Genomic DNA, 25,957 nt, shown 5'->3' with positions numbered 1-25,957 from the left:
CCCTTTTTGTCAAAAATCTATTTTTTTCCCATTAGACAAAGGTTTAGATGGAAACTTTTCTGATCACCTAACGGATGATTCTGAAGGGAAGAAATTGGAGATGGTATGTGAGCTAGTGATTTCACTAACTGCGGTAGTTAGCCGGACTTGGAATGACCTGTAAAAATACATATAACCACGTATATGGTTTTTCAGAGTTGGTAGTAAGACCACTCAGCAAAAGGAGTGAGCAGCCTAAACCAGCTAGCACACCATTGCTAATTCAAAGAAAGAACATAAGATTTACAAGGGTGCTGTTTCCTTCTCTAGGTTCCTCTGCCTGTCCACCTGCCTCCCGTATGTACTCAGCATTCTGCTGGAGAATTATTGGCAGACTCCAGGAGGCAGTGTTTTGACGTGTATCTTTTGGGATGGCACTGTATAAAGCACTGAGGCGACCTTGTCAATTGCATGTTAGCAGGAAAGTTGTTATTACCCCATCATATTACATTGTAAATCCCAAGTCAGAGAAGATATTTTTTGTTTGTTTTCCTAAAAGAAAAGAGCAGCTGCTTTGTATCCCCATTTAGAAAAGTGTCAGCAAGGCAGCAAAAGGAAATTGCCTGTCCGACTCAAAGGAGAAGGTGAGGTTTCCACTCTGCTGCAAACAGGATATGCACACTCCAGAACTGGCCTAAATTTACACCCTCCCTTTCCTGGGTTTGTCTTTACTATATTAACTCACAGAGCAACCAAACACAAATCTCTTAAGCTTTCCAGAGGGCTGTTCCTGTAGTTTTTACCCTAGAGGGCCACACATTGTCTCAGACCCTATTTCTTGCAGTTCCCCAATACTGCAAGTGGGAGCTAACAGCATCCCATCTGCCAGAATGAGTCATCGGAAACAGCTCTGCGTCTTAATGCAGCTGACACTGCAGGGTGCAAAAGGAGATCCCTGCATTCCGGGTATTTTCCTGGAACCTGCCACTGAATTATGGCTCTATTTAGCCCATGCACCAAGTATTTTACCCTTGATGTGACTATGTATCAAATGAGTAACATACCGATGGACACACAGCGCATCTGCAGCAGCGCTAAGCATAGCATGTGAGAGTCCTAGCTCTGAGTTCCTACTCTAACCACTGCACCAAGCTCCCATAGCCGTGCTCCAATGCTCTGTTGGTACTTCAAAGCACACTGTTGCGCTGTACCACAGCAAAAAGGATTCATCAGATGAAAAGAGAACACCACTGACTGCCGCATGGCAAGGAGACAAGCCAGCTGGCGTCTGCAGAACTGTACTGTATTGTGCATGGATCAGGAATTTTTCAGTTTCCTTTGAAGCATCTAGAGTTAGGATGAGAGAGACGTGGGTGGATGGACAATTGTCTGGCCGGGTAGACAGCCATTCCTATGCGCTTACACGAAAGGGGAAGAAAGTTTATGCTGACAGCAGGTTATGTGCTATTGACACAGGAGAAAGCTACACCAAACCAATCTTTAACATGAGCAAAGCAGCTAAATGCTTTAAGGGCAGCCTTTGCTGCTTACATCAGACCAGTTTACCAGCTTTGGCCAAGATACTGTAGACCACGCTGTGAGAAACAAGCCTGCCTTGGCTCAGGATATGGAAAGGTGGCTTCTCCAAACCACTAGTTTCTATGATTTTACAAGAGTAAAGATGGCAAAAGGGCCAAGCCAAACTGTGCACAAAGCCTCAGTGACTCACTTCAGTGCAGATGGGGTTTTGAGATGGAGTATTGCTTTTTTCTACATTCTGCCCAAAGGTGCAATCAAGAAACAAGACAGCTTTGGCGTGATGAGCATGGGGCCTAGCCAAGAAGCAAAGCAGCCTCTGCAATGCAGAGCAGGATGCTGCCAACACAACAAAACAAAACAAAACACAAAAACAATATCATGAAGGATTCCAAAAGTCCAGTAACTTCTCCTTGTCTTCACTGAGGGCTCGTCTCCACTACTGCTTAAATCAATGTAAGTTACGTCACTCAGGGACATGAAAAAGCCAGTCCTTGAATAACACAAGCAACATTCCCTCTAATTTTTTCCATCTGTGTGCAGAATAAATTTTGTTCTGTGCATTGAGGCATGTGTAGATGTGCACCACCAGTAGAAACATCAGCTGCCGGCTATGGGAGTTGTGGGCACTCTGTTAATCAGCTGGGCCCTGAATCTCTCCAGTGTGGTCACCCAAGTGCTCCCCTTACAGGGCAGTTACTTTGACTCAAAGCAGAGTCCACTCTGCACTATGTCAGCAGGAAAGAGTTCTCCTGCTGCCGGAAGCGCAGCAATAGCACAGCCGTGCTGATGGAGGGCTGTAGGGGAGAAGTAGCCCTGAGTCTATGGTTGGAAAAACAACAATGTAAATATACATCCAGACCAAAACAACCCTGGAAGAACTTGCATGTTTCTGCCTGTTCAGCTTGAGAGGAATGTGAGTGGAGAGTCCTATGTTAATTAAAGCCTCTATGCAGCATTCCAGCGGTTCAGCAGAAGACAAAACACAGGCGTAACTTTGAACAGCTGCATAGTTGCACTGATTTCCGTCAGGCTGTCCGTGTGCTTAACTTTAAGAGCATCCTGAGACTTTCTTTGGATCAGGCCCTGGCAGGGTTAAGCCCTTAGTTTGGAGTAAGGATGTGAACAGGTAACTGACTGGGTGATGCTTACGAGGTAATAGTTAACCAGTTGCCCTGGAGAAGTCTCCTGCCTGTGGCCTGCTGTGGGCGGAGGGCTGCTACAGCACCACGGGGCCCATCAGCAGCCCCATGGGTTGGGAGCTACTCCAGCCAGGCTGGGGCGCAACCCCGCCTGGCAACCCACTTACATAAGACGGAACATAAGAACAGCCAGACCAAAGGTCCATCTCGCCCGGTGTCCTGCCTGCTGACAGTGGCCAATACCAGATGCCCCAGACGGAGGAAACACAATAGGTAATCCTCACATGATCCCTCGCCTATTACCCATTTCCAGACAAACAGAGGCTAGGGACACCATTCCTACCTATCCTGGCTAATAGCCATTGATGGACTTAATCTCCATGAATGTATCTAGCTCTTTTTTGAACCCTGTTAAACTCCTAGTCTTTACCACATCCTCTGGCAAGGAGTTCCACAGGTTGACTGTGCATTGAGTGAAGAAAAACTTTGTTTTGTTTTAAACCTGCTGCCTATTAATTTCATTTGGGCTATGTCTAGACTGCAGGCTTCTTTCGAAAGAAAAATCCGCTTTTTCGAAAGAGAGCACCCAGCGAGTCTGGATGCTCTCTTTCGAAGACGGCCTCTTTACATTGAAGAACGCCTTCCTTCGAAAGAGGAACTTTTGAAGGAAGGCGTTCTTCCTCGTGAAACGAGGTTTACCGCCATCGAAAGAAAAGCCGCGTTCTTTCGAAATAATTTCGAAAGAACGCGGCTTGAGTCTGGACGCAGGGGAAGTTTTTTCGGGAAAAGGCTACTTTTCCCGAAAAAACCCCTGAGTCTGGACACGGCATCAGTGACTCCTAGTTCTTATATTATGGGAGTAAGTAAATAACTTTTCCTTATTCACTTTTTCCCATACCAGTCATGATTTTATAGACCTCTATCATATCCCCCCTTAGTCTTCTCTTTTCTAAGCTGAGAAGTCTTATTAATCTCTCTTCATTTGGGACCCGTTCCAAACCTCTAATCATTTTTATTGCCCTTCTATTGCCATTTTTGTTGCACTTAATCGGTTAAATGCTCAAACCTAACATTTAACTGGTTAACTGATTAAACAGGATTTTACATCCCTAGTTTTGAGAGGAATGACCACAGGGTTGTCATTCATGATTGTCAATTAACATGTTCACTCACTGACACACTTGTAGGAAGAAAAAGAAAGAGACATATGAGGTCGGTGGCAGAGTTCACAGCTTCAAACGTCAGATTGTGCCATCATGATCTAGCATTATAACCCAGTGTCCTCACATCACGATGCTATGTCAGCATGTGACAGAACAAGCTTGTTAAAAATTAGCAGCGTGAGCTGCACAAGGAGTGTGCGCCCAGAGGCTTGTGCCGAGCTAGCTAGAGTACACCTGCATCAGCTGAAACAATGAAGAGTCTTGTGGTACCTTAACCCTAGCACATATATTTGGGTATCAGCTTTTGTGGGCAGAAGCCCAGTTTGTCAGTCCAGTGCATGAGCTGCAATGTAGACATCCCCATTGTGCAAATATGACCTGTCTAGGGTTTCCTAACCATGCGCATCACCGTGGGACCTAAGCACCTTTTTAATGACACATAGATACAGAGGTGACATTGCACATGGTGTTGTGGTTGTTCAGCAGCAAAAATGCCTCCTGTCGGTCACCATGAGTCAGGAAAAGATGCCCAAAAAAAGCATGTCTAGACTGCAGAGTTTTTCTGGGATACTTTGGAGGTATCCCGGAAAAACTCTGCTGCGTCGAAGGAACGCGTCTGCTCTTCCGAAATTTTTTTCGGAAGAGCAGACACATTTTTTAGGCATCCCTGTAAACCTTGTTTTACGAGGAAGAAGGGACGTCTGAAAAAGTTTTTTTTCCTGACATTTGGCTCAGTGTAGATGGGCCAAATGTTGGAAAAGCCTCTTCCAAAAAAAGAAGCGGAAAAAGATATGCAAATTGCGATTCGCAATTTGCGTATCTTTTTCCAGAAGAACTATGTAGTCTAGACACAGCCAAAGTTATGTATGTTACTTATTGCCCATCAGATAAGCAGCCAACGTGGCCTGAAGTGCAATCAGAGACTTGTCGATGAAGGTTAATTTGCATGCCAGGGCTTATTTCTGCCTTTCTACTTCCAGAGTGTGTGTTGTGTTGTTGTAGCTTTCCACCGTCTCCTTCCAGAGTTATCTTAAAATCTCCAAGAGCCTTTTTTTCCCTTCAGTAAAAATCAGCATTTGGGAGGGAAAATACTTCCTGATAACTTTGCTATCAATGAAGGCCTGTTAAGTGCTAGGCGTACTTTTGCTCTTCTCGGTGGCGTAACCTGAATTTTGGATAACTTCTAAGAGCAAATATAAATGTTGAGGATGAAATGCATATAAAAAGCTGTTTGCTTGGTATTGCTTTGATATAAGTGAGCCGGAGTTACAGCCTTCTTCAATACAGCCATTGGCAGAGAATGGGTACATCTTGGCTCTGGAAAAAATTTGGTTTCCTCTCACCCAGTGTCATTTTGCTTTAGCTGTCCTATCCTTTTGTATCTTTGTAAGGGTATAATCAGCACATAGCTGTGTGAAGCTGTTAAAAATCAGAACACCCCCCACCTCATGCAGCACAGATTAATTTCTAGAAAAGGACCACGGGGGAGCCAATCCAAAAGGTTGTGGAAACCTACTGGAAGTTCTATCACTGAAAGCACTTAGATCGGGGGATGACAAAGCCATTCGAGGATATACACATGGGAACAATCCAGCGTTGTTGGATCTAACAAGCCTTCCCCAACAATTCCTGTTGTTCTGTGCTTGGCCATCTAGGCTGTGTCTAGACTACATGCCTCTGTCGGCAGAGGCATGTAGATTAGACACATAGGCAAAGGCAAATGAAGCCGCGATTTAAATGATCGCGGCTTCATTTACATTTACATGGCTGCCGCGCTGAGCCGACAAACAGCTGATCAGCTGTTTGTCCGCTCAGCGCGCTAGTCTGAACGCTCCCCTGCCGACATCAAAGCCCTTTGTCGGCAGCCCCGTTATTCCTTGTGGGATGAGGTTTACCGGGGCTGCCGACAAAGGGCTTGGATGTCGGCAGCGGAGCGTCCAGACTAGCGCGCTGAGCGGACAAACAGCTGATCAGCTGTTTGTCGGCTCAGCGCGGCAGCCATGTAAATGTAAATGAAGCCGCGATCATTTAAATCGCCGCTTCATTTGCCTTTGCCAAAACAACAAATCTACATGGCTCTGGTGACGGAGCCATGTAGTTTAGACGTACCCCTAGAGAGGAGGCATTTTGCTACACTCCCACCGTGATCAGGAATGGGCTGGCCGGCCACATTTTTGGCTGCACCCTTTTGGGAGCACTTCTCTAGGCAACCAAGTTGGACAACCTATTGCTGGTGGGGATGGCATTACTATCATCACCGCCCTCCCCATGGGGGCATAAAAATCCCATCCAGGACTGTCCTTTGAAAGTGCAGCTGGCCAAGATTTGATCATCTGATGTCAGGAGATCTCAAAGCACTTTACAACATGTCGGCACCATCTCCCCCCTGTATTACAGATGGAAGGAGCAGATACTTGCCCCAGGTCACCCTGCAGGCCAGTGACAGAGCTGGGAAGGGAATCTAGGTCTCCCAAGGCCCAGGCCAGTGTTCTAAGCACTAGGCAGCACTGCTTCCATTTAAACCAAGCTGCTGGAGTAAATCACCAAATGACGTTCATGCAGCGAAGGCTCCCTGCCTCTCCACCCAGTCGCTATTTTGCAAGCAGCACTCTTTCCCAAGAACTAGACCTCAGCATGACGGCTGTGCGAGTCAAGCCACCAGCAATTTGGCAGAGAAATTCTTACTGGGGAACAGGACTTGTACTCACCTGGGTCGGGAGCAATGCACTCGCACTTGTACATGGTCACGTAGTCTGCCTTGAAGTCTGCATTGATGGGGTAATACTTGAAGGCGCCAATCATCTTCTTGATAGCGTCGTAGATGAAGATAAAGCTGATGAGGGTGGAGAACCCTTCCTCCGTGAAGCGGGTGATGTACTTTATAATGAAGCTGGCGTCTGTGGCCACCAGGATAAGGCACTGCAGAGCGGAGTGCAAGCCAATCCACAAGCGGAACTCCATGTAGTCGATCCCGTTGCCCCTGGAATTGAGCACAACAGGTCAGAGCAAAACAACAGTCGGAGAACAGAGATCCAGGGATGGGGAGCAGGTGGAAAGTGTCACCGTATCTGATGTCCAGGGAAGGGAAGAAAAGTCCTGGTCAGAGGGGTCCTTACACACAAATAATAATGGCCACCGTCTTGGACAAAGACAGGGACCAAAGAGGAAGCAGTATCTGTGTATTTATATGGCTCCCATTAGCATCCTAATCTAGTGGTGAAACAGGGCAGTGCTGGTATTCCCAATACAGAGGGGGAACTGAGGCCCAGAGATTAGGTGACTTGCCCAAGATCACACAAGAAATCGGTGGCAGTTGGAAATTGATCCTAGACTTCCCCCATCTTCCTCTCTAACTCTGCAAGGGACCAATGAGGGACACAGGGATGGGGATGGACTCGAGAGGAACAATATAAGAGCTTCAGTAGGGGACACCAAGCAGAGCACCCCGACGGATTCTCTGCTCCAAGAAGAGATGCAGGGAGTCAGCTGTGAGTTGGGTACAGCACGTGTTGCCTCATTCGGGGGAGGGAGGGATAGTGGTTTGAGCATTGGCCTGCTAAACCCAGGGTTGTGAGTTTAGTCCTTGAGGGGCCTTTTAGGAATCTGGGGCAAATCTGTCAGGGATGGTACTTGGTCCTGCCATGAGGGCAGGGGACTCAACGGCCTCTCAGGGTCCCTTCCAGCTCTATGAGATGTGTATATCTCCATGTTATTCTGCCCTGCCAACGTGCCCCAAACCTGCGCAGCTGCTGACAAGGGGCAGAGATGGCTCCGTCTCCTTGGCCTGCCCAGTCTTTAGCCACTGGGCTGACAAAGCCAACGAGCAGGCTGGGGAGCGCTAGGGAGGTCGGTGCTTTGATGACATGGACACCCGGTTAAGTCTCCTGGGTCGATTACTGATGCCCCATCCCAGCGGTGCACCTTCCAAGGCGTCGAGAGACCTGGGGGGAGCAGTGCTTGCCCAGCCATGGAGAAGATGGGGGGGGGGAGGCCTCTGTTCCCTGATAACTCCATTAGCGGGTTTCCTGACTGCTTGCTTCAAGCCTCTGTTCTCACTGGGAGACCCGCAGAGCTGCGGAGATGCCTCATCAGGCCTCTTCTTTACAGTGGGCACGCGTGGAGAGCTGCCCACAGCCACAATGCTGTGGCTAGGAGGGGACTGGGTAGGTCTCGGCAGTGGCTCTGCACCTGCCCTTGGGGTCCCGCCCGGGGATGTTACCAGCGCCTGGGAGGGCGGCGATTCTGCGGGGGCGCCACCTACTTGCTGAAGTCGAAGAGCAGCTTTTCGAAGATGAGGATGGGCCCAGTGCTGCTCAGGATGATGAGCGGCTGCCCGGCAAAGAAGCAGAACACGGCGCCCGCCATAGCTGTACCGAGGAAGCTCTCCATGACCCCCTTTGGGAAGAGAAACAGGGCAGGGAGAGGGCAACCACGGGCAGAAACAGGGCAAGACAGAGAGGGGTGGTGTGTGTGTGTAAGGGGTGGGGGTGGGGCCAGGCAGCCCTCAGTGTGTCTGTGTGTGTGTGTGTGTGTAAGGGGTGGGGGTGGGGCCAGGCAGCCCTCTGTGTGTGTGTGTGTGTGTGTAAGGGGTGGGGGTGGGGCCAGGCAGCCCTCAGTGTGTGTGTGTGTGTGTGTGTGTAAGGGGTGGGGGTGGGGTCAGGCAGCCCTCAGTGTGTGTGTGTGTGTGTGTGTGTGTGTGTGTGTGTGTGTAAGGGGGGGTGGGGCCAGGCAGCCCTCAGTGTGTGTGTGTGTGTAAGGGGTGGGGCCAGGCAGCCCTCAGTCTGTGTGTGTGTGTGTGTGTGTGTGTGTGTGTAAGGGGTGGGGGTGGGGCCAGGCAGCCCTCAGTGCATCCCCCCCACACCCCCTCAGAGCCGCGCAGATCATACCACGTGCTCCGGCAGCAATTCAAAGGGCCGGGCCGCCGGCTGCCATCGCTGCTGCAGTAGCGGTGGCAGCGGCTGGTAGCTTCAGGCCCCTTTGAATCACCAGGCCTTCCCCCTGCGGCCGGCCTGTGTCTGACTGGACTCAGGCAGTGCAAGGACCCCCCCTGCTTCCCCAGACATGGCTCAGCGTGGTGGGCCGATAACACGCCGTATGGGCATGGGTGAATTATCGCCCGGAGCACCGGGGCCGTGTGACCGAGAGGCTGGAAATCCACTGGCAGAAGCAGCCACGTCATTCCAGACTCGTGGCTCTGTGAGGTGCCGGTGGGGCTCAGGTGTGGCGGTTTGCAGCCCGCAGGCCCTCACGTCTCGCCGTCAGGCTGAGGAACCCTCCCCCAGCAACAGGGCAGGGGTATTTGCCTAGCTTGTTAGGGAGGAGGCCTGGCTGCATGGACAGGCAGCTCACCTCAGGCTTCACCGGGCTGTATGTGTGTCTGTGTCCGCCTGTTGCCAATCCTGCTACCTGCAGCTTGTGTTGGCAAGAGCCAAGAGCAGCCCTGTCTCCTAATGCAGCACAGCTACGCTCCACAGGGGCACCTGCAGCCAAACTTTCTGCCTGGGGCCCGGCTCTAACCATCTTCGGGAGAGCACATGCCAGGGCAGCTCTGTGGTTTACCTGGTAGTTGTCGGTAGCATCACCAAGTAGCCCCCCAAACGTTATAGCATTTGTGATGCAGCCCAGGTAAATGAAGAGGATGGCGGAGATCGACTGGATATGAAAGCCTTCGTAGAAATCACTGGGGAACCAGGGCAGCTTCCTCTTGATATCCAAATACAGGCCGCCGCAAAACCTGGGGGAGACAGACACGCAGAAGGGACCCAGGTGTGGTCATCCCGGGCGCGGAACTAGGCAGCTTATTATTATTTGCCTTGATGTAGCACCAGGGAGCCCCCCAGGCAAGGATCGGGGCCCTGCTGGACTAGAGGTTGTATAAATGCATCGCTGACTGTGTTCAGCGGCATGGCTGTTTATGTGGCTTGTGCTGACCCGCGGGCAGAACCTAGCCTGATACTGGCTCCTCCTTGTCCCGGCAGCATTTAGCCAGGAGACCAGGTCAGGCGAGTTTTGCTCTTGGCGTTCAGCTGCAAGCACTGGCGATTGTGCACGCACACGAGCCTTTGGGTGGGCAACTCCCCATTTTGCACACGCAAAGACATGCTTGCACAGATACCCCTCAGTGCTGGCCTTCGCCTTTGTAAGGGTCTGTGTAAAACAAAGCACAAGTGAGGCCTCCCGCACAGTGTGTGTGTGCGTGGGAGGGGGTGGGGGGACTAGGACCATTATCACTGGAACGGGGTGAGTCAAGGCCTTTCATTTAGCCTTGAAGGGGAAGGGAAGATGGCAGGCCAGAAGGAGCAGGAGGTTGTAGAAGATTTCTGAGGGCCGACTGTCCCAAAGCACAGGCGCCAGGCCGGCACCATGGAGCGCTCTCCCCAGTGCACCACACAATGTTTCGGGGCCCCAGGCTTTGCTTACCTGCCTGTCCAGACAAGCTCTTCCCCAATTTCATGCACAGCTGGCATTTCCCCGTCATCACTGCCGCCCCCGCCGCCTCCACCGCCCCCTCCTGCCGCTCCTCCCGCGGCGCCGTTCATCTGCCCTGCTTCGTTCAGCGAGAACACTGATTTCCTGAGAGAGACGTTGGGGCATGAGCGGAAAAGCAGTCCTCAGGATGTCTGGGGCCCTACAAGGTCTATCAAACCGGGCGGGGGGAGGAGGTCTTGTAGAGCTGGGATCTTATTATCTTCAGCAACACACGAGCGACACAGTTTAAAAGCGAATTTTAAACTCAGGTCCTGTGGACGAGCCCAGTAAATTCAGACACTGGGGTTGGCCAATGCCTGTGAAATGGCTTCATTGCCACTTGACGGGCTCTTTCCCAGGCCCAGTGCTCTGCTAATAGCTCTGGCTGGCTTCGTCTCATGTAAGTGAACTAGATCCTCTCCGGGGGAGGCAGAGCCAGAGAGCAGGGAAGGGAAGAGGCGGGAGGGTGGACGTGAAGACCCAGCGGTGCCCCACATTTTCAGGTGCCCTGCACAGCTGCACATTCTGCATATGGGTAAGGCCAGCCCTGACGGCGCTTCAGAAGCCTCTTCCTCTCAAAGCACTTTGCCACCAGCAATTCAGCCTCCCTGTACCCTGAGGGGTTGCTCATAACTAACTTCTCTTTGCAGACGGGGACAACTGCAGCAACTTCCCCAAGGTCGTGCAAGAATCAGGACTTCCGGACGTCTTGACTCCTCCCTTTAACACCGCCGCGTCTGTGGCAGCATTTTGGTCAGCTTTGTCTTTAGGATAACTTAGGGCTTCCAAAAATAAGTAAAAACACCTCACTCATCTCATCTCAAAGTGCTTCCCAATGCCAGCTCCACTCTACCAATGGGGAAAGCAAGGCCCATTGACTTGCCCAAGGTCACACAACACACCAGTAGCAGAGCCAGGACTACATCCCAGACCCCCTAAGTCTCAGTGCCGTGTTCTGTCCACTAGACCACACTTGAGGGCTCTGTCTCCTCGTTCCAGAGTGAAGTACAGAACGGGGCCTCTAGTCTGAACCAGAGAGGACAGATTCCTGCACAGCCTGGTCAACACAAGGCTGCGCAGGAGCCTTGGGTTTTATGCCAACTGTTCCGTGGTGCTCGCTATTTCCTTTAATAGTAAAGATCATTTATCGATTTACACGGAATCGTCACATCCCCTTGGAGCATTATAGATGATGTGTGTAGAAATTGCTTCCAGTGATCCATAAACAGTCACTGTAAAGGTATGTCTACACAGCAATGTTATTTTGAAATAACTTAGTCTGCATCTACACAGTAAGCAGTGATTTCGAAATAATGTCGAAATACTGTCCAGCTGGAGGACTTCTTACTCCGACTCCTGTAACCCTCATGGTATGAGGAGTAAGGGAATTTGGAGGAAGAGTGTTCAATTTTGAAATAAGTGCTGTGTAGATGCTCCCTATTTCAAAATTAGCTACGCGACTGACGTCACTCAATTTGCATCGCTTATTACGAGTTAAGCCCTGCTGTGTAAGCCACGCTGCCCCATCTGCCAGGACGAGCGGCGAGGCAGACATACTGCATACTGGAGAATCACAAAGTCCACTTTTGGATTTTCTTGAGAAAACCATTTTAAAAATATGAAACATCAAACCCCTTCCCCCGCAAAACCCCCATGGTGGACAGAGATCTCTCCCAGCCCCTAGCATTCGACATGCTGATCTTCTGCCTAGTCCAATATGCTATCAACTGCACCACGATTATCACCACCTACCTCTTATCAGCAGAAGGAATTTTTTTGGGTGGCTCTATTCTAATATTTGGATCCCACTCCCCCGGCGGGAGGACAATGACTTCATCCAAAAACTCATCTATTCCTGCAATCAGGTCATCACGGTCCCTGGCTTTGTAGGCCACATCACTGAAAAGCTGGGCGTACACAGAGAAGACAAACAATTTAAGCAAACGGTTAGCTAGAAGTAGGAGAAATGGACGAACCAGTTCTGCTGGGGGAAGAGGAGGGTCAGGCTTCATCTACCTCTCTCCACAATGCGCTTTCTAGATCACAGATTTTGAAAATTTGTGCTTGTATTTGAATGAATTCATGGCTAGCCAGGACTTTGTGATTGTCTCTTTGCTGCTCGCAGTGGCTATCTGGAATGTCACCCATTATCTAGGATAGCACACAGAACCTCGTATTCCAAAAGCCCAATTCCCTGTCCTTGGGCCAAAAGAAACGTCTTTGCTAAGGGCAAGTCTACACTAGGAAATTATTTTGAAATCACTAAATTCAAAATAATAACTCCCGAAATAACAAAATCGAAATAACATGTCCACACGATGGCGGAGCCTCAAACTTAGTCCGAAGCAGACTCCATACTGTGGATGTGGTACCCAGGAAGCACTGGGGAGTAATTACTTCGAATGAGTCTGGGGAGTAGTTATTTAAAAATAGCAGCAGCAGAGCATCCACACTACCGCTATTTCGGCATAAGCATTATTCCCCGAGGAAAGCAGGAGTGCAGATTTCAAAATAACCAACCTTTTATTTCGAAACGACAGGCTTGGTAGTGTGGACGCTCTGCTTGTTATTTTGAAATAAGGAGGGCTATTTCAAAATAACTCCCTAGTGTAGACTAGGGGCTGAGTGCTGGTAATATGGAGCCTATGACACACAGCTCTCCGGGGCAGGGCAGTGGTGGACAGGCATGTGCTCACACACACCTTGTTACAATATTTTAACTTTATTCCTATGAGCTGATCCCTCAGCTGATGCAGAGCGACGGACTTCCATGGAATTGCTCCGATGTTTAGAGTACCAGTCAGACTGATCTTATGGGTTTTGTTCTGGGCATGGCGCTCAGATGGGATGGGATGTCTCATTTCACCTTTGGGAGCTCTGTGAACGGATGGACGGCATGCATGGGAAGGGGATGCTACAGGAGAAGGGCCCTGTCATATCATCAGATTTACTTACATCATCTACCATAAGTGTGGCGATGGCTCGGCCGATTTCATTGTAGGATTTTGCTTTTCCCGAAGGACCCAGGAGAATAAAAAGGAACCTAGTAAAAGGACAAAACTCATGCGCTCACGGCGATATTTGCAGTCTGTGGTTTGAATTACAACACTTGCCAGTATGAAGGATCTGGTCTAAGGCTATTTGGTAATAGCTCCTCCTAATAGGAGCGCTGGGGCAATGAAACAATCTAGCTAGTTATGGAGCTTGATAAAGTTACAAGCAGTATTACATGACAAGGCCACCCGCAGTAGCAGGGGACTGATCTCCATGGCCCAAGAGGTCCTGGGCGCCTACGCAAGCAGTTACCTAAACACTAAGTTTAACCACTAAAGAAATGCAAGATTAGACCCTTTGATTTTCACCAGCTGTTTCTCTCAGATAAGGACCTAATCCAACTCCTCCCACAGCAACCCAAGGGGTGTGTGGGGTCTCCTCCAGTGTTCCCTCTAATTTTTTCCATCCATGGGCAGAATAAATTTTGTTATGTGCACCAAGGCATGTGCGCAGGTGCACCATCAATGGAAAAACCTGCTGCCAGCTATAAGCGCTCTGCCATTCAGCTGGGTGGCAGCTGAATCTCTTCTGGGCGGCCACCCAAGCACTCAGCTTACAGGGAACACCAGTCTCCTCCATTGAGTTCACAGGAGATTTAGTTTGCATGTCAACCCACACAAACGCAGCCTCGCTCTTTGTCCTGTTCTAATGGTTAGGAAGCACAGAACATTTAAGGAGCCTGCTACTGCTTTTGAGTTAATGCATCCGGTCCTTTATTACAAGAGGGTTGTAGACCCAGCGGGCCTAGGTTAAATCCCACAAATAACACAACCAGAGTTGTGGTTACAGCTACACAAGGGCTTTCCTCCCCACAAGTAGTGGATGGTCACTGAAACACAGAAAACCTCCAATACTCATAAGCACTGAAATTCCTGTGCTCACAAGAACCCCAGTGACATTTGACAGACTGAAGATGGAACAATTTGTATGGTGAGTAGGGTTGCCAGGTGTCTGGTATTGGCTCGGACAGTCCGGTATTTTCTGTTTTTCTTGGGCGGAAGGTCACTTGGGACATTCTTCCCCTGCTGCGTTTGACTGGGGTGGGAGTGAGCAGGGGGATTTAAAGGCGCAGTGACTCTTTTTTTTTTGCTCATCTTCAGTCCCCCGGTGTTTTTTTTTTTTGCTAAACAAGTTTGGTTCCTTTCCTCCCCCCCCCAACCAATTTTTTCCCCACCATATTCAGTATTTTTTGTGAAAGTATCTGGAAACCCTAATGGTGAGGGTGCTGAGACTCACTGATCTGAACTGCAAACCCTTCATGTGATGGAAACCACTTCAAGCCAGAGGGAGAAGCAGAACCTCCAGCCCCTCCGTTCCAGGCACCCCAGGCAGTTTGGAGACAAAGAGGCAGGCTCTCCAAATGGGAACAACTGAGTCTTCCCCATCACTATCCAAAAGCTGAGCTTTTCGAAAGCTCTCAGAACTGGCTCAACTTTGCTCCCACTACCGACATTGTGAAAATTCCCACTGACATGAACGGGAGCAGAATTAGGCCATCATGGAGAGTTTCTGAAAATCTCTCCCCGGAGCATTCTCCCATTGCTGCTGTATGTAGTCTGGGCAACGCGAGCCAGATCTGGTACCTAGGAGTTTGTGGCCGGGAATGGGACTAAATATTTGCCTGTGTTTCATTGGTGGCTTTTGGAAATATTTTTTAAAAGTCTCAAGGAGGCAATTCTGGGCACCCAAAATGTGATCTGCTCTTCTTGAGCAGATCCTGAAAACACCACCAGGGGACGGGAGCATGTGCAACACTTACTATCTTGAGTCCATCTAGCCTCATTACTCTCCAGGTGCCTCACAACCTTTATTGGATTTATCCTCACAACACCACTGAGAAAGAGTGAAGTCTTATTGTCCCCACTTTACTGATGGGGAATTACACCCAGGCAATCCAATTGATGTGCTCAAGCTCACATAGGAAACAGAGGCTAGAGCAGGGAACAGAATCCAAGTTACTTAAGTCCTAAACTAATGTCTAGCCAGTGGGCAATGTCTCCTCTTTGGCTCCACCAAACAGGTCTCTGGGTTAAAATTTAAAAAAAAATTAAAGAAATCAATTAAAGTACTTAGATATTTAAAATAATAGTTAAGAAAATACTACATATTACATCAATATAATATAAACATGTGGGTGCCTCCAGAACCATACTGCTAAGCTTTACTACTCCAGAGCGGCATTTAAATGCCCTATACTGTATCTGATGCAATATTGGCAGATGTGTTTCCTGGGATCCTCTCCACTGAGGGCACCTAATTGCAAATTCAAGTTTACTGTCAGAAGAGACAATTAGGAAGAAATTAACATTGCCAGTAAACAAGCTACATAATAAGCTGCCTCGACCATCTGAATTGAAGAACACTTTGGAATCGTAATCACAAGTGAAACTCACCCCCGTTCCAGGGGGCCAGCACAAGGCTGCGTGAGAGCCAACCTCAGAGTTCAGAGACACCTCCATTGTGCATCTCCATCTTTCTGGGCACTGATGTACAGAGGTGAGCAGGGCTGGACAAGAGGACCTGCAGAATATTCTAAGCCCCTGAGCAAAGCAGACCCAGAAATCTGCAGACTACTAGTTGAAGAGTGTAAGCAGCAGCTAAGTGGCGAAGATGCTTTGTGCTGCTCCCTTTCATCCACCACGCTCTTTTCATTTGTCATTATCAAAGCACTCAAGGCCAGTATTATTAGCCCCATTTTACACATGGGGAAACTGAGGCATGGAGCAGGAAAGGGGATTCACACACCGAGCCAGTGGCAGAGCTGGAACCCAAGAATTCTGCTTCCCAAATTACCCATCAAATGCTGAAAAGAAAAAAGTTAATAACAGCTCTAATCTTTCTGCAGTGCATGTCAGATTTGGCTGCCCCCTATCATTAGGAAGCTGTTTGAATGATGCATTAGACCTTAGGAATCCTTAGCCTCCTGAGACAAGGGAAGAAAATGATGTCCCAGCTAATTCGGAAGGTAACTTGTTATCCTGCTAGATCTGGGCAAGTTTTTTTTTTACTAAAACTTCTTTGTGGAAAAATGCAGATTTGGTGACACAAACATGTTGCCAGTTCATGTCAGTTTTCTTGAATAGTTCATTTGGGGGACCTCCCTCCACCCAAAATTCTAAAATAAGCCACTGAAATATTAAAAAAAAAACTCTTCTCCATTTGAAATGATAGTTTGCTTTGACATACTCTCCAATTTTATTTCAAACATTGAAATGGTTTGAAAAACCACAGCCAATCAAAATGAAATGTTTTGTGTCAGGTCAAATAAAATGTGATATGTTTGGCCCAAAACTATTTTACAGTAGACTTCCGATAATCCGGAACCTTTGGGACCTAGGTGGTGCCGGATTATCAGATATGCCGGAGTATCAGGAGGTACTATAAAATGGTTATATATATACTGTATATAAAGTGCTCTTAACCCCTTTTATTGTACATACTGTATACAATATACTGTAATGTTTTAGTTTTTTTAACCCTTTTTTACCCTGTTTGCTCAGTTCAGCTGCTGCCACTGTTACCTTGTGACTCATTTTTTGCCGAAGCTCACTCACTAGGCTCTTGCCATTTTGGTGCCGGACTACTGGATGCCGGACTATTGGAGTTTTACTGTATTTACTTTTTAACGTGCTGGTTCACTGAAAATTTTTAGAAAAGTTCATTTTGGGTAGACCCACAACATTTTTTATCCTCAATTTTTCAAGAGGGCCAGTGAATCCCAAAGTCCATTAGCCACACAGCATTAATTAGACCCCTTAGGAATCTGTAGCCATCCCGAGGCAGAGGAAGAAAATATTGTCCCACCAAACCTGGAAGGAAAGGTGTGCTCTACCACATCAGGTTTACATGAGAGTTTACAGCTAAAACCCAGTTCCGAACCACCAATACCTTTCTTCAGTTCTTGCAAAAGCACATTTTGTTTGTTTAAACAGCTGCGCACCTAGTGGGGACAGGAACTTCCGTCACCCCGCCCAGCATAGTGGACTGTATGAGCCGAACGAATGCCACAAATGGCTTATCCAGGAAATCCACCTCTCCCACCAGAACATTGGAGGCTTCTGCGTCTTTGGGGATCTTCTTTATGAATTTATTTTTTAGCTGTTGGAAAAAAAAAAGAGTTGAGTGATGGGTCAGTCTTCCGTTACTTTTTTTCTTTCTTTTTTTTTCTCTCCTTTTCTCTAAGCACGTTGTAACACTTTGTAGGGTACGAGTTACTGAGGCATTGTCTACACTGACACTGTTTTGTCATCAAAACCTGCCTTTTGGCAACAAAGCAGTGAGAGCGTTTACACTACAGTGGGACTTTTGTTGGGAAAAAAACACCCAACAAAAAACATCCAGCCCTATGAGATACTTGAGTTAACGTGTTTTAAACCCACCTTGGTGTGGACACTTCTCATTCAGGAGTACAGTGGACTTAGTTTGGTGTAACTTAATCCTCTTTGGCAAGTTCCACATCCCAGGCAGCACCATGACAAGGCATGTCTCCACTGCACTCAGGAGGAGCAATTGCAGCTCAGGTAGCTTTGACTGTATGCCAAAACCACCTCCGGACCTCAGTGGAGACGTACTAATAGCGGTGCCAACTCTCGCTGGAATCAGGGTCTCTCACGCATCCCCACGACTCCAGGGGCTTCAAGAAACACACCCACGATTAGGAAACACACGATGAAATTGTGAGAGTGGGCAACAGGGAAGTCCATTTTTCTCAGGGAACAGCCCGTAAGCATGTGCTAAACTTCAGGTACTTAAATCTTGGACACTTCAAATCAGACTTCAGCAATTCAGACAAGTTCACCATACGCTTAAGTGCTGTCCTGAATAAAGGCCTAAAGAAATACATAACACATGCCCCCTCCAAATTGGACCTACCAAAACCTCACACTCCATTATGGCAAAAGAGCACGTCTATGAACCTACTTCCTCATTACAGGCAGGGACTGGCATGTGCTGCTGGCAGGGAAGTGGGATTCAGCATGCTGAGTGAGTTGAGGTTCCATTTTATAATTAATTCCCCCAGATCTCTGCTTCGGCGAGGGAGCGAATAACGGAAGGCAGCGGCTTCATTGCATAGATTTATCCTTGTGTCTCTTGTCCTCTGCAGCCCTTTCGTTATTAGTCTAACGGGTTCAATACGGACCCAGGCAGGATGTTATTATAATTGATATGCCAGCATGAGGAGAGGCATGTGAGCCGAGCAGCAAGCTCCCCGCCCCCCATTCTAATCTTTTAAATCCAAATGGAAAAAAAAAACAATAATAAAACAACTCCTCCGATGCAGCTTGAAATAAGCAAGCGTAGGAGTTAACGGCGACCACTAAGCTTCATGAAAAACTTAAAAAGTCCCTTTGTAGTGGGTCTCATAGGCTGATTAAAAACCAGCATTCTTGGGAACAAAATGGTTTGCATGTCTCAGCGTTAACCCTCGAGGCACCAGCACTGGCCGGTTACATTTGGAGTTTCTTATCAGGGAATTTGCTCTACTGACAGCGGCTCTAGACAAAGAGCTCCCACTGGTAGGTTCTGACTTTGTACTGTTCTTACGCAATTTTTTCTGAGGTAAATTCTTGTACAGTTCACACATTCCGCTTCCCAGGGGGGCTGACAGAATTGCTGGGCATCTGGGCAAGGTGATGGGAGGGACATGGCTCTGTGCTCCCGAAAGGGGTGGGGCTTTGGGGGAAGGGGCAGGGCTGGGGGGCCCTCAGTGTTGCCTGGACTGCAGCCAGCCCTTAGTGCCACCCGCAGCGAGCTGCCTGGGGCTCCAGCGGTGATTTAAAGGGCCCGGGGCACCTGCTGCTGCCACTGCTGCAGTAGCAGTGCCTGGGAGCCCTGGTCCATTTCATTTTCAGGCCCCAGGGCAGGCCTGATGCTTCCATTAATTATCTAAACTCCACTCAGTGCCCCATTTTGGCTTGCGAAAGGATGCGATTCTGGTATCCAGGCTACAATCCTGAAGTCCTTTGGAGGCATTACTGAGCAAGTGTCAAAGGTTCTGTCTATCACAGAGCGTCTCTGTCAATCAGACTAAGGCCAGGTCTACACTAAGGGTACGTCTAGACTACCGCGTTTTGTCGACGGAAGTTTTGTCGACAGATACTGTCGACAAAACTTCTGTCGACAAAGAGCGTCCAGACACATTGAGTTCTGTCGACAAAGCAAGCTGCTTTGTCGACAGAACCCCGTAGTCTGGACGCAACCCTACAGGCAATAACACCTTCTGTCGACAGAACTCTGTCGACAGAAGGTGTTTTGCCTCGTAAAATGAGGTATACCAGTGTCGACAAAACTGCTGAGTTCTGTCGACATTATGTCGACAGAACTCAGCGGTAGTGTAGACGCTGGTATAGTTTTGTCGACAAAAGTCCACTTTTGTCGACAAAACTCGGTAGTCTAGACACACCCTTAGGGATAAGTTTGAATCAAGAGACACAACTCCAACCACATTAACTGCATAGCTGGAGTCAACAATGTACCTTGATTCAAACTGTGGCAGCATCCCCACTGTGGGAGGTTGACAGGAGAAATGCTCCTGCCGATTTCCCATACTCCTCACGAGGAGTAGGAGTACCGGCACCAATGAGGGCACCCTCGGTGTTTGATTTAACAGGGCCTTACAAGACCCACTAAATCGAATGCCGGAAGATTGATCTTCGGAGCAGTGACCCAGCTATGTGGGGCTCTCTCTTCCAGCTCCATCTCACACTGACTGAAACTGCTATGACCATCTAGTTGGACCTCCTGTACAACACAAGCCAGGGGACTTCCCTGAATCGATTCCTGTGTTAGGGCTACAACCCTATTGGAACAAAGCCATGGCAACCCAGGATAGGACACAGACCCACACCTACGTTCCTAGGATCCATATACCCTTCCCCAGCTCAGCTCACAGGGAATCTCGTTAAGCACTCAGCAATAGTGACAGAGTTTTCCAGTGAGTTATGGCAAGTTTCCAGATGGGTCACCATATCCAGGATTGGATTAATCCCTTTGCTCCCTGGCCCCTGACTGTCCCTCCCGCCCGGTTTCCCACTTGCTATCCAACCCCCCTGCTTTCCATCCCCTGACCATCTCCCTGGGACCCCCCCACCTCCTATCCACACACCCCAGCTCCCTGCCCCACACCTCCCTCCAGACACCACTGCTCCCCCACCCCTGACTATGCCTCTTGGAGCACTGGGGCAGGTGGTGTTGAAGCAATGCCACTCAGAGCATCAGGGCTGGTGGTACAGGGAGCATGCTGCCCAGGTGCTGGGGAAGCTGAGGATGCAGGGGTGGGGTGCAGACGGAGAGGGGCCAGAGACGATCCAGACGGAAAGGTCCAGTGGGCCAGATCTGACCCATGGGCGTAGTTTGCCCGCCTCTGCTCTAGACTTTAGTAGGTCTTTGGGTATGGTCCCACATGACCTTCTCATGAATAAAGTAGGGAAATACAACCTAGCTGGGGCTACTCTAAGGTGGGTGTGTAACTGGTTGGATAAACGTTCTCAGAAGGCAGTTACCCGTGGTCCGCAGTTATGCTGGCAGGGCATAATGAGGGGCTTCAAAGGGATCAGTTCCAGGTCCTGTTCTGCTCAATATCTTCATCAACGATTTAGATGATGGCATAGAGAGTACGCTTATAAAGTTTGCAGATGATCCCAAGCTGGGAGGGCTTGCAAGTCCTTTGGAGGATAGGGTCAGAATTCAAACTGATCTGAACAAACTGGAGAAATGGTCTGAAGTAAACAGGATAAAATTCAATAAGAACACATGCAAAGTACTCCACTCAGAAAGGGGTAATCAGTTGCACCCATACAAACTGGGTAATGACAGTCTATGAAGGAGAACTGCAGAAAGGGATTTAGGAGTCAGAGTGGACCGCAAGCTAAATAGGAGTCAACAGTGGGACACGGTTGCAGAAAAAGCAAACATCGTTTTGGGATGTATTAAGAGGAGTGTTGTAAGCCAGACAGAAGCAATTCTTCTGCAATACTCCCACTGATTAGGCCTCAATTGGAGTATTGTGACCAGTTCTAGGTGCGGCATTTCAAGAAAGATGTGGAGAAATTGGAGAAGGTCCAGAGAAGAGCAACAAGAACAATTAAAGGTCTAGAAAACATGAGCTATGAGGAAAGACTGAAAGAACTGGGTTGTATTAGTCTGCAAAAGAGAAGACTCAGAGAGGACATGATTGAAGCTTTCAAGTACAAGGAGGAGAGAGAAAAATTGTTCTCCTTGGCCTCTGATGACAGGATAAGAAGCAATGGGCTTAAACTGCAGCAAGTGAGGTTCAGGCTGGACATTAAGAAAAACTTCTTGTCAGGGTGGTTAAGCACTGGAATAAATTGCCTAGTGAGGTAGTCCCTGCTCACAAGTATTTAAATACTAGCTTCTCTCTGCTCTCAGTATCAAATGCCAAAGTTTAAAGCGATAGGATGGCATAAGAGCATATTAAAAAGTACACATTGAGAGCCAAATCCTTCTGTCCATTCTTAATCCTTCAGTTGGTAGCAGCAGTAAGCTCTTATCTTCTGGGTGGATCTAGCTGGAAGCAGACATGGTCACACATAGACTTTGTGTGTCACACACTCCCCATATGAGGTGAAACAACGTCCCACTAGTCCTAGCTGCACAAGAATTCAAGTCACTACTTTGTAACAAATCACATACTTCCAATAAGTCTCGGCTTGACAAAGCCCTGGCTGGGTTGATTTAGTTGGGATTGGTCCTGCCTTGGGCCGGGGGCTGGACTTGATGACCTCCTGAGGTCTCTTCCAGCTCTATGATTCTATGAATAATAATTACCCAAAAACATATACTTGTATCTACATGTTCATACACATGTGCACAAAGTTACACACACCCAGAGGTGGGACTAGAACTCTGGTCATTCAGCCAGTGGGAATTTGGACTGATTAAATAATTTAGGAATTGATCTCTCAAAAAGCAGGAAAGTAGGAAAATCCAGTAATAATCTACAACTATTCCATCTTGGCATATATAGGTGCTTAATTGGATTTTTTCAAGGAAATGAAATAAATAAATCCCAGAGTTCCTTTACATAACAGACCAAAAACAGCAACTACACAGGCTTCAATATTAGAACAATGTTATAATGTCTAGGGATGTCAATGTGTAGACGACTACTTGAAGAAGTGGGCTATGCCCATGAAAGCTCATAACCCCATCTACATTTTTTGTTAGTCTCTAAGATGCTGCAAGACTATTTGTTGTTTTTTAAGTTTTTCCAGTTACAGAATAGCTCAGCTACCCCTCTGAAGCTTTTACACAATTAACTAATAAGCCTCATTTTATTGGTTAATCCTGTTGACTCCCTGCATTCCCCTGCCCCTTGCTGCCTCTTTATCAGAGGCAGGAAGTGGTGAGGGGAGCCGGTGCCCATGAGCAGCTGGCTTTTAAGACTGCTCCTCATGAACACCGGATCTCATGCCGCTGCCTCTGACAGAGAGGTAGCACACAGATAGCAGGGGGCTCCCCAGGCACCCCCGGGGACTATGGAATAGTCGTGTAACTGCTAAGATTTGATGTGGTTACACGACTATTCAATTACCCACTATCTAAGATCCCTAATAATTTCCACTGAATAATAAATGCTGCTATGAAACCATGGCATATCATGACTGTATGAACAAACCAATTCTATAAGCTCTGTACTCCCATGCTGCCAAACTTACTTTTTAAAATATAACTTGTCACTCAGAAGTTGCACAAACAAATGATTATAACATTTTGAAAAAAAATACTACTTCCCACATAAAGAGCACAGTGACTAATTTAATTTTTTAGGACCAGCTGGCAAACATCCTGCTGAAGTGCTTGAAATATGACAGTGCTTAAGTGTTTAAAGCCCTCAGTTACAAACTGCTGGATTAGTGGAAAAGTAGGATTCTTACCTGTGGAATGTGGCTACTCACTTGCCATTTAACTTTTTGTTTCACATCATCCTGAGTGGTGGTTTCTGGAGATCTCTCAAGGTCTCAGATAAGGGATTCTAATCGCCAACAAGTTAGCATTCACTGCCTGACAGGGTTAAAACTCCTGTGCCTGTATTCATCTGTAGATCTTTATTCCAGTAGTACCATTTGCTCCATTAAAAAAAAAGGGGGTCATCTCAGTATTTCTGTGGTTCAGAAGATCTATATCTAAAATTTGCTTCTACAAATGGCACTTCAGGATGATGCGAAACAAAGAATCAAAAGGTGAGTAGCCTTATTCCACATGTAAGAATAGTACTTAGCTGTAATATAGTAACTTTTATCTGAGGATTTTAAACACTTCTTCAAATATTAAATCTTACAACAAACTTGTGGAATATTTTACCCACATGACAGATAGCTGAATTGTGCACCCAGGGGTTAAGTGACTTGACAAAAGCCAAGCAGTGAATAAGTAGCAAAGTCAGGAAAAGAACCCATGAGTCCCAATTGTAGGTGCCTACTTTCACTACAGGTTCAACCTCAACATCTGTGGTGCAACATGATGTAAGTTAGCTGGATGTCCGCGTATAGTGGGTGTGGCCAATTTTTCCACTGTCCCATAAAGTTTGTTTACAGCCACTGGTCCTGGCTCTCAGTGTTCTGTCCTGTTACTTAGCTCGGATTTTCCCCTAAATGTCTTCTAAGGGCCCAGTAAGCAGTGGAAGTGTTGCTAATGCTGCCAGATAATATTGATCTCCTGTGGTCTGGCAAATTCTCTGATTTCACACCGGTCAGGTTCCAAGGGTGCCGGACTACAGAGATTCAACCTGTACTAGGTAACACGGCTGTACATAGCTAAGGACAGAAGCCAGAATCATAGAATACTTGAACTGGAAGGGACCTCGAGAGATCATCAAATCCAGTCCCCTGCCTTTTCGGCAGGATCAAGCACCATCTAGACCATCCCTGATAGGTGTCTGTCTAACCTGCTTGTAAATATCTCCAGTGATGGAGATTCTACAACCTCCCTAGGCAATTTATTCCAGTGTTTAATCACTCTGACTGATAGGATTCTTAGCATTCTGCTCTAACCACTAGACAATAATCTCTCCTATAACTGGGAAAAGACGACAGCGGTTCTGGTGCCTACTGACCTACTTAGACTAACTACAATTGAGAATAGAAGCCAAGAGTCCTCACTGCCAATATCTGGCTCCAATCACTAGATACTCTCTCTCCGAAACAGAGCCTCAGCCTTCCCTTGTGTCCCTGTGGCTTATTTGAGCTAAATGCCAGCTCTGTGCAGGGTCACTGAAATTGTGAAGGGTTATAGACAAGTCTGAGACAGGAATAGTGTGTCTCTTCCTGATGAGGTCGAAGGGAGCTAGATGATGCGGTAAGGTCATGTTCAGGACCAAACAGCTTTCGTAAGTGAAAGGGTTTCAGTGTGATGGATGGAAGGGCAGAAAGAAAAAGCCCATGTTGGTCTCACATGAGGCGCGTGGGTGGTTAGCGGCTGCGTGAGGCAGCCCAGATTTCTAATGCCTGGTCTACGCAAAACTCTTTGGTGACAAAGCCCCGAGAATGTTCACATTGTGACGTGACAAAAGATGAGACACACACCCAGCTTTGGGGACAAAACACTTCCACTGCTGCACAAGACTTTTGTCTCCTCCCCGTCCATTTATCGTCGACAATCATGTTGTGTGTATTCTTTTTTCTGTCAAGTTTATCGACCTCCAGCGTGTTTCCCCACAATGCCCAATTAGACACTCTGGCCAGCTCTTTGAACTCCGCTGCTCTGTAAAGGGATCTTGCTGGGAGAGGGTGTCGAAGCTTTGCCTGAGGTACGTATTAACTTTCCCATGGAGATTCTATGGCAGGGCTGCCATTTCCCCACGGCCGTGGTACGACCCAATCCTAAATCTTTCCTCAAATGGCAACCAAGGTGGCACAGAGCTTGGCTACATAAGAAGAGGGGCACCTCCCCCATCTAGCAGGCAGAACGCGAGCCTGGGTTTGCTTGTTAACCTTCAGCATGTGCAGCTGCTGCACAAGCCCATGCCCGTCTCTCATTCCCTTCTTTCCCCCCACCTTTAAAAACTCACCATGATCAAAGGGCCTGGAGAAAGACCTGTGTTTGTTGCTAGGGTAACAAGAAAAGTGGCAAGTTTTGTTCAGAGATGTGCGTGTTAGTGAATGTTACAACCTTTACCATGAACCGTACAGTCACTCCATTGTTAATGGTTACGCTTTCAGACCAGACCTTGAGAAGTCATGTACGTTCCTCATCAGATAGTGTAAGGAAAAAACCATGGTAGACGAGGGAGGATCTGGTCAAGGATGTGTTGCATCACTCAACACTTCAAGCAGAGAAGAGAGAGCAAAAAAGAGTGACAGAGATCCAAGTGAGCACACAAATCACTGAACGCATGCTGAAGCTCATGGAAGACCAAAATGAGATGTTGAAGGGTGTTATCAAGATGTCAAGCGAACAAAACCAGAGGCCCCCCTGTCAACACACAGAACTTTTTTTCACAGCAACCATCCCTCCATGCCCACACATCAACTTCTATGGCAGCACATGCAAAATTCTTTTTTCCCTGGCCCCACACTCATTTTCATAATCACGTCATGTTTTTTCCCTCCCCATCACAGTCCAGTCTCTGTGAAAGCAGCTGTTTGACTTCAACAG

At 47.8% G+C, this 25,957-nt stretch overlaps 1 protein-coding gene across 1 annotated transcript in view; it reads right to left on the bottom strand.

The window, feature by feature from the left end:
* SLC4A5 (solute carrier family 4 member 5) overlaps positions 1–25,957 on the bottom strand; it is a 128,699-nt gene that overhangs the window by 39,862 nt on the left and 62,880 nt on the right. Inside the window, exons 8-14 of the mRNA XM_075911067.1 lie at positions 17,283–17,440; positions 13,244–13,331; positions 12,041–12,195; positions 10,241–10,393; positions 9,380–9,554; positions 8,082–8,215; positions 6,529–6,800 (exon numbers count right to left, since the gene is read on the bottom strand). Coding sequence (XP_075767182.1) covers positions 6,529–6,800; positions 8,082–8,215; positions 9,380–9,554; positions 10,241–10,393; positions 12,041–12,195; positions 13,244–13,331; positions 17,283–17,440 — 1,135 coding nt within the window. The remainder of the gene's footprint in view (positions 1–6,528; positions 6,801–8,081; positions 8,216–9,379; positions 9,555–10,240; positions 10,394–12,040; positions 12,196–13,243; positions 13,332–17,282; positions 17,441–25,957) is intronic.

The sequence above is a fragment of the Pelodiscus sinensis genome, chromosome 28, assembly GCF_049634645.1.
Source record: "Pelodiscus sinensis isolate JC-2024 chromosome 28, ASM4963464v1, whole genome shotgun sequence".
Classification (NCBI taxonomy): Eukaryota; Metazoa; Chordata; order Testudines; family Trionychidae; genus Pelodiscus; species Pelodiscus sinensis.
The sequence above is the reverse complement of the archived record's forward strand: the minus strand, read 5'-3'. Positions and strand labels throughout refer to the sequence as shown.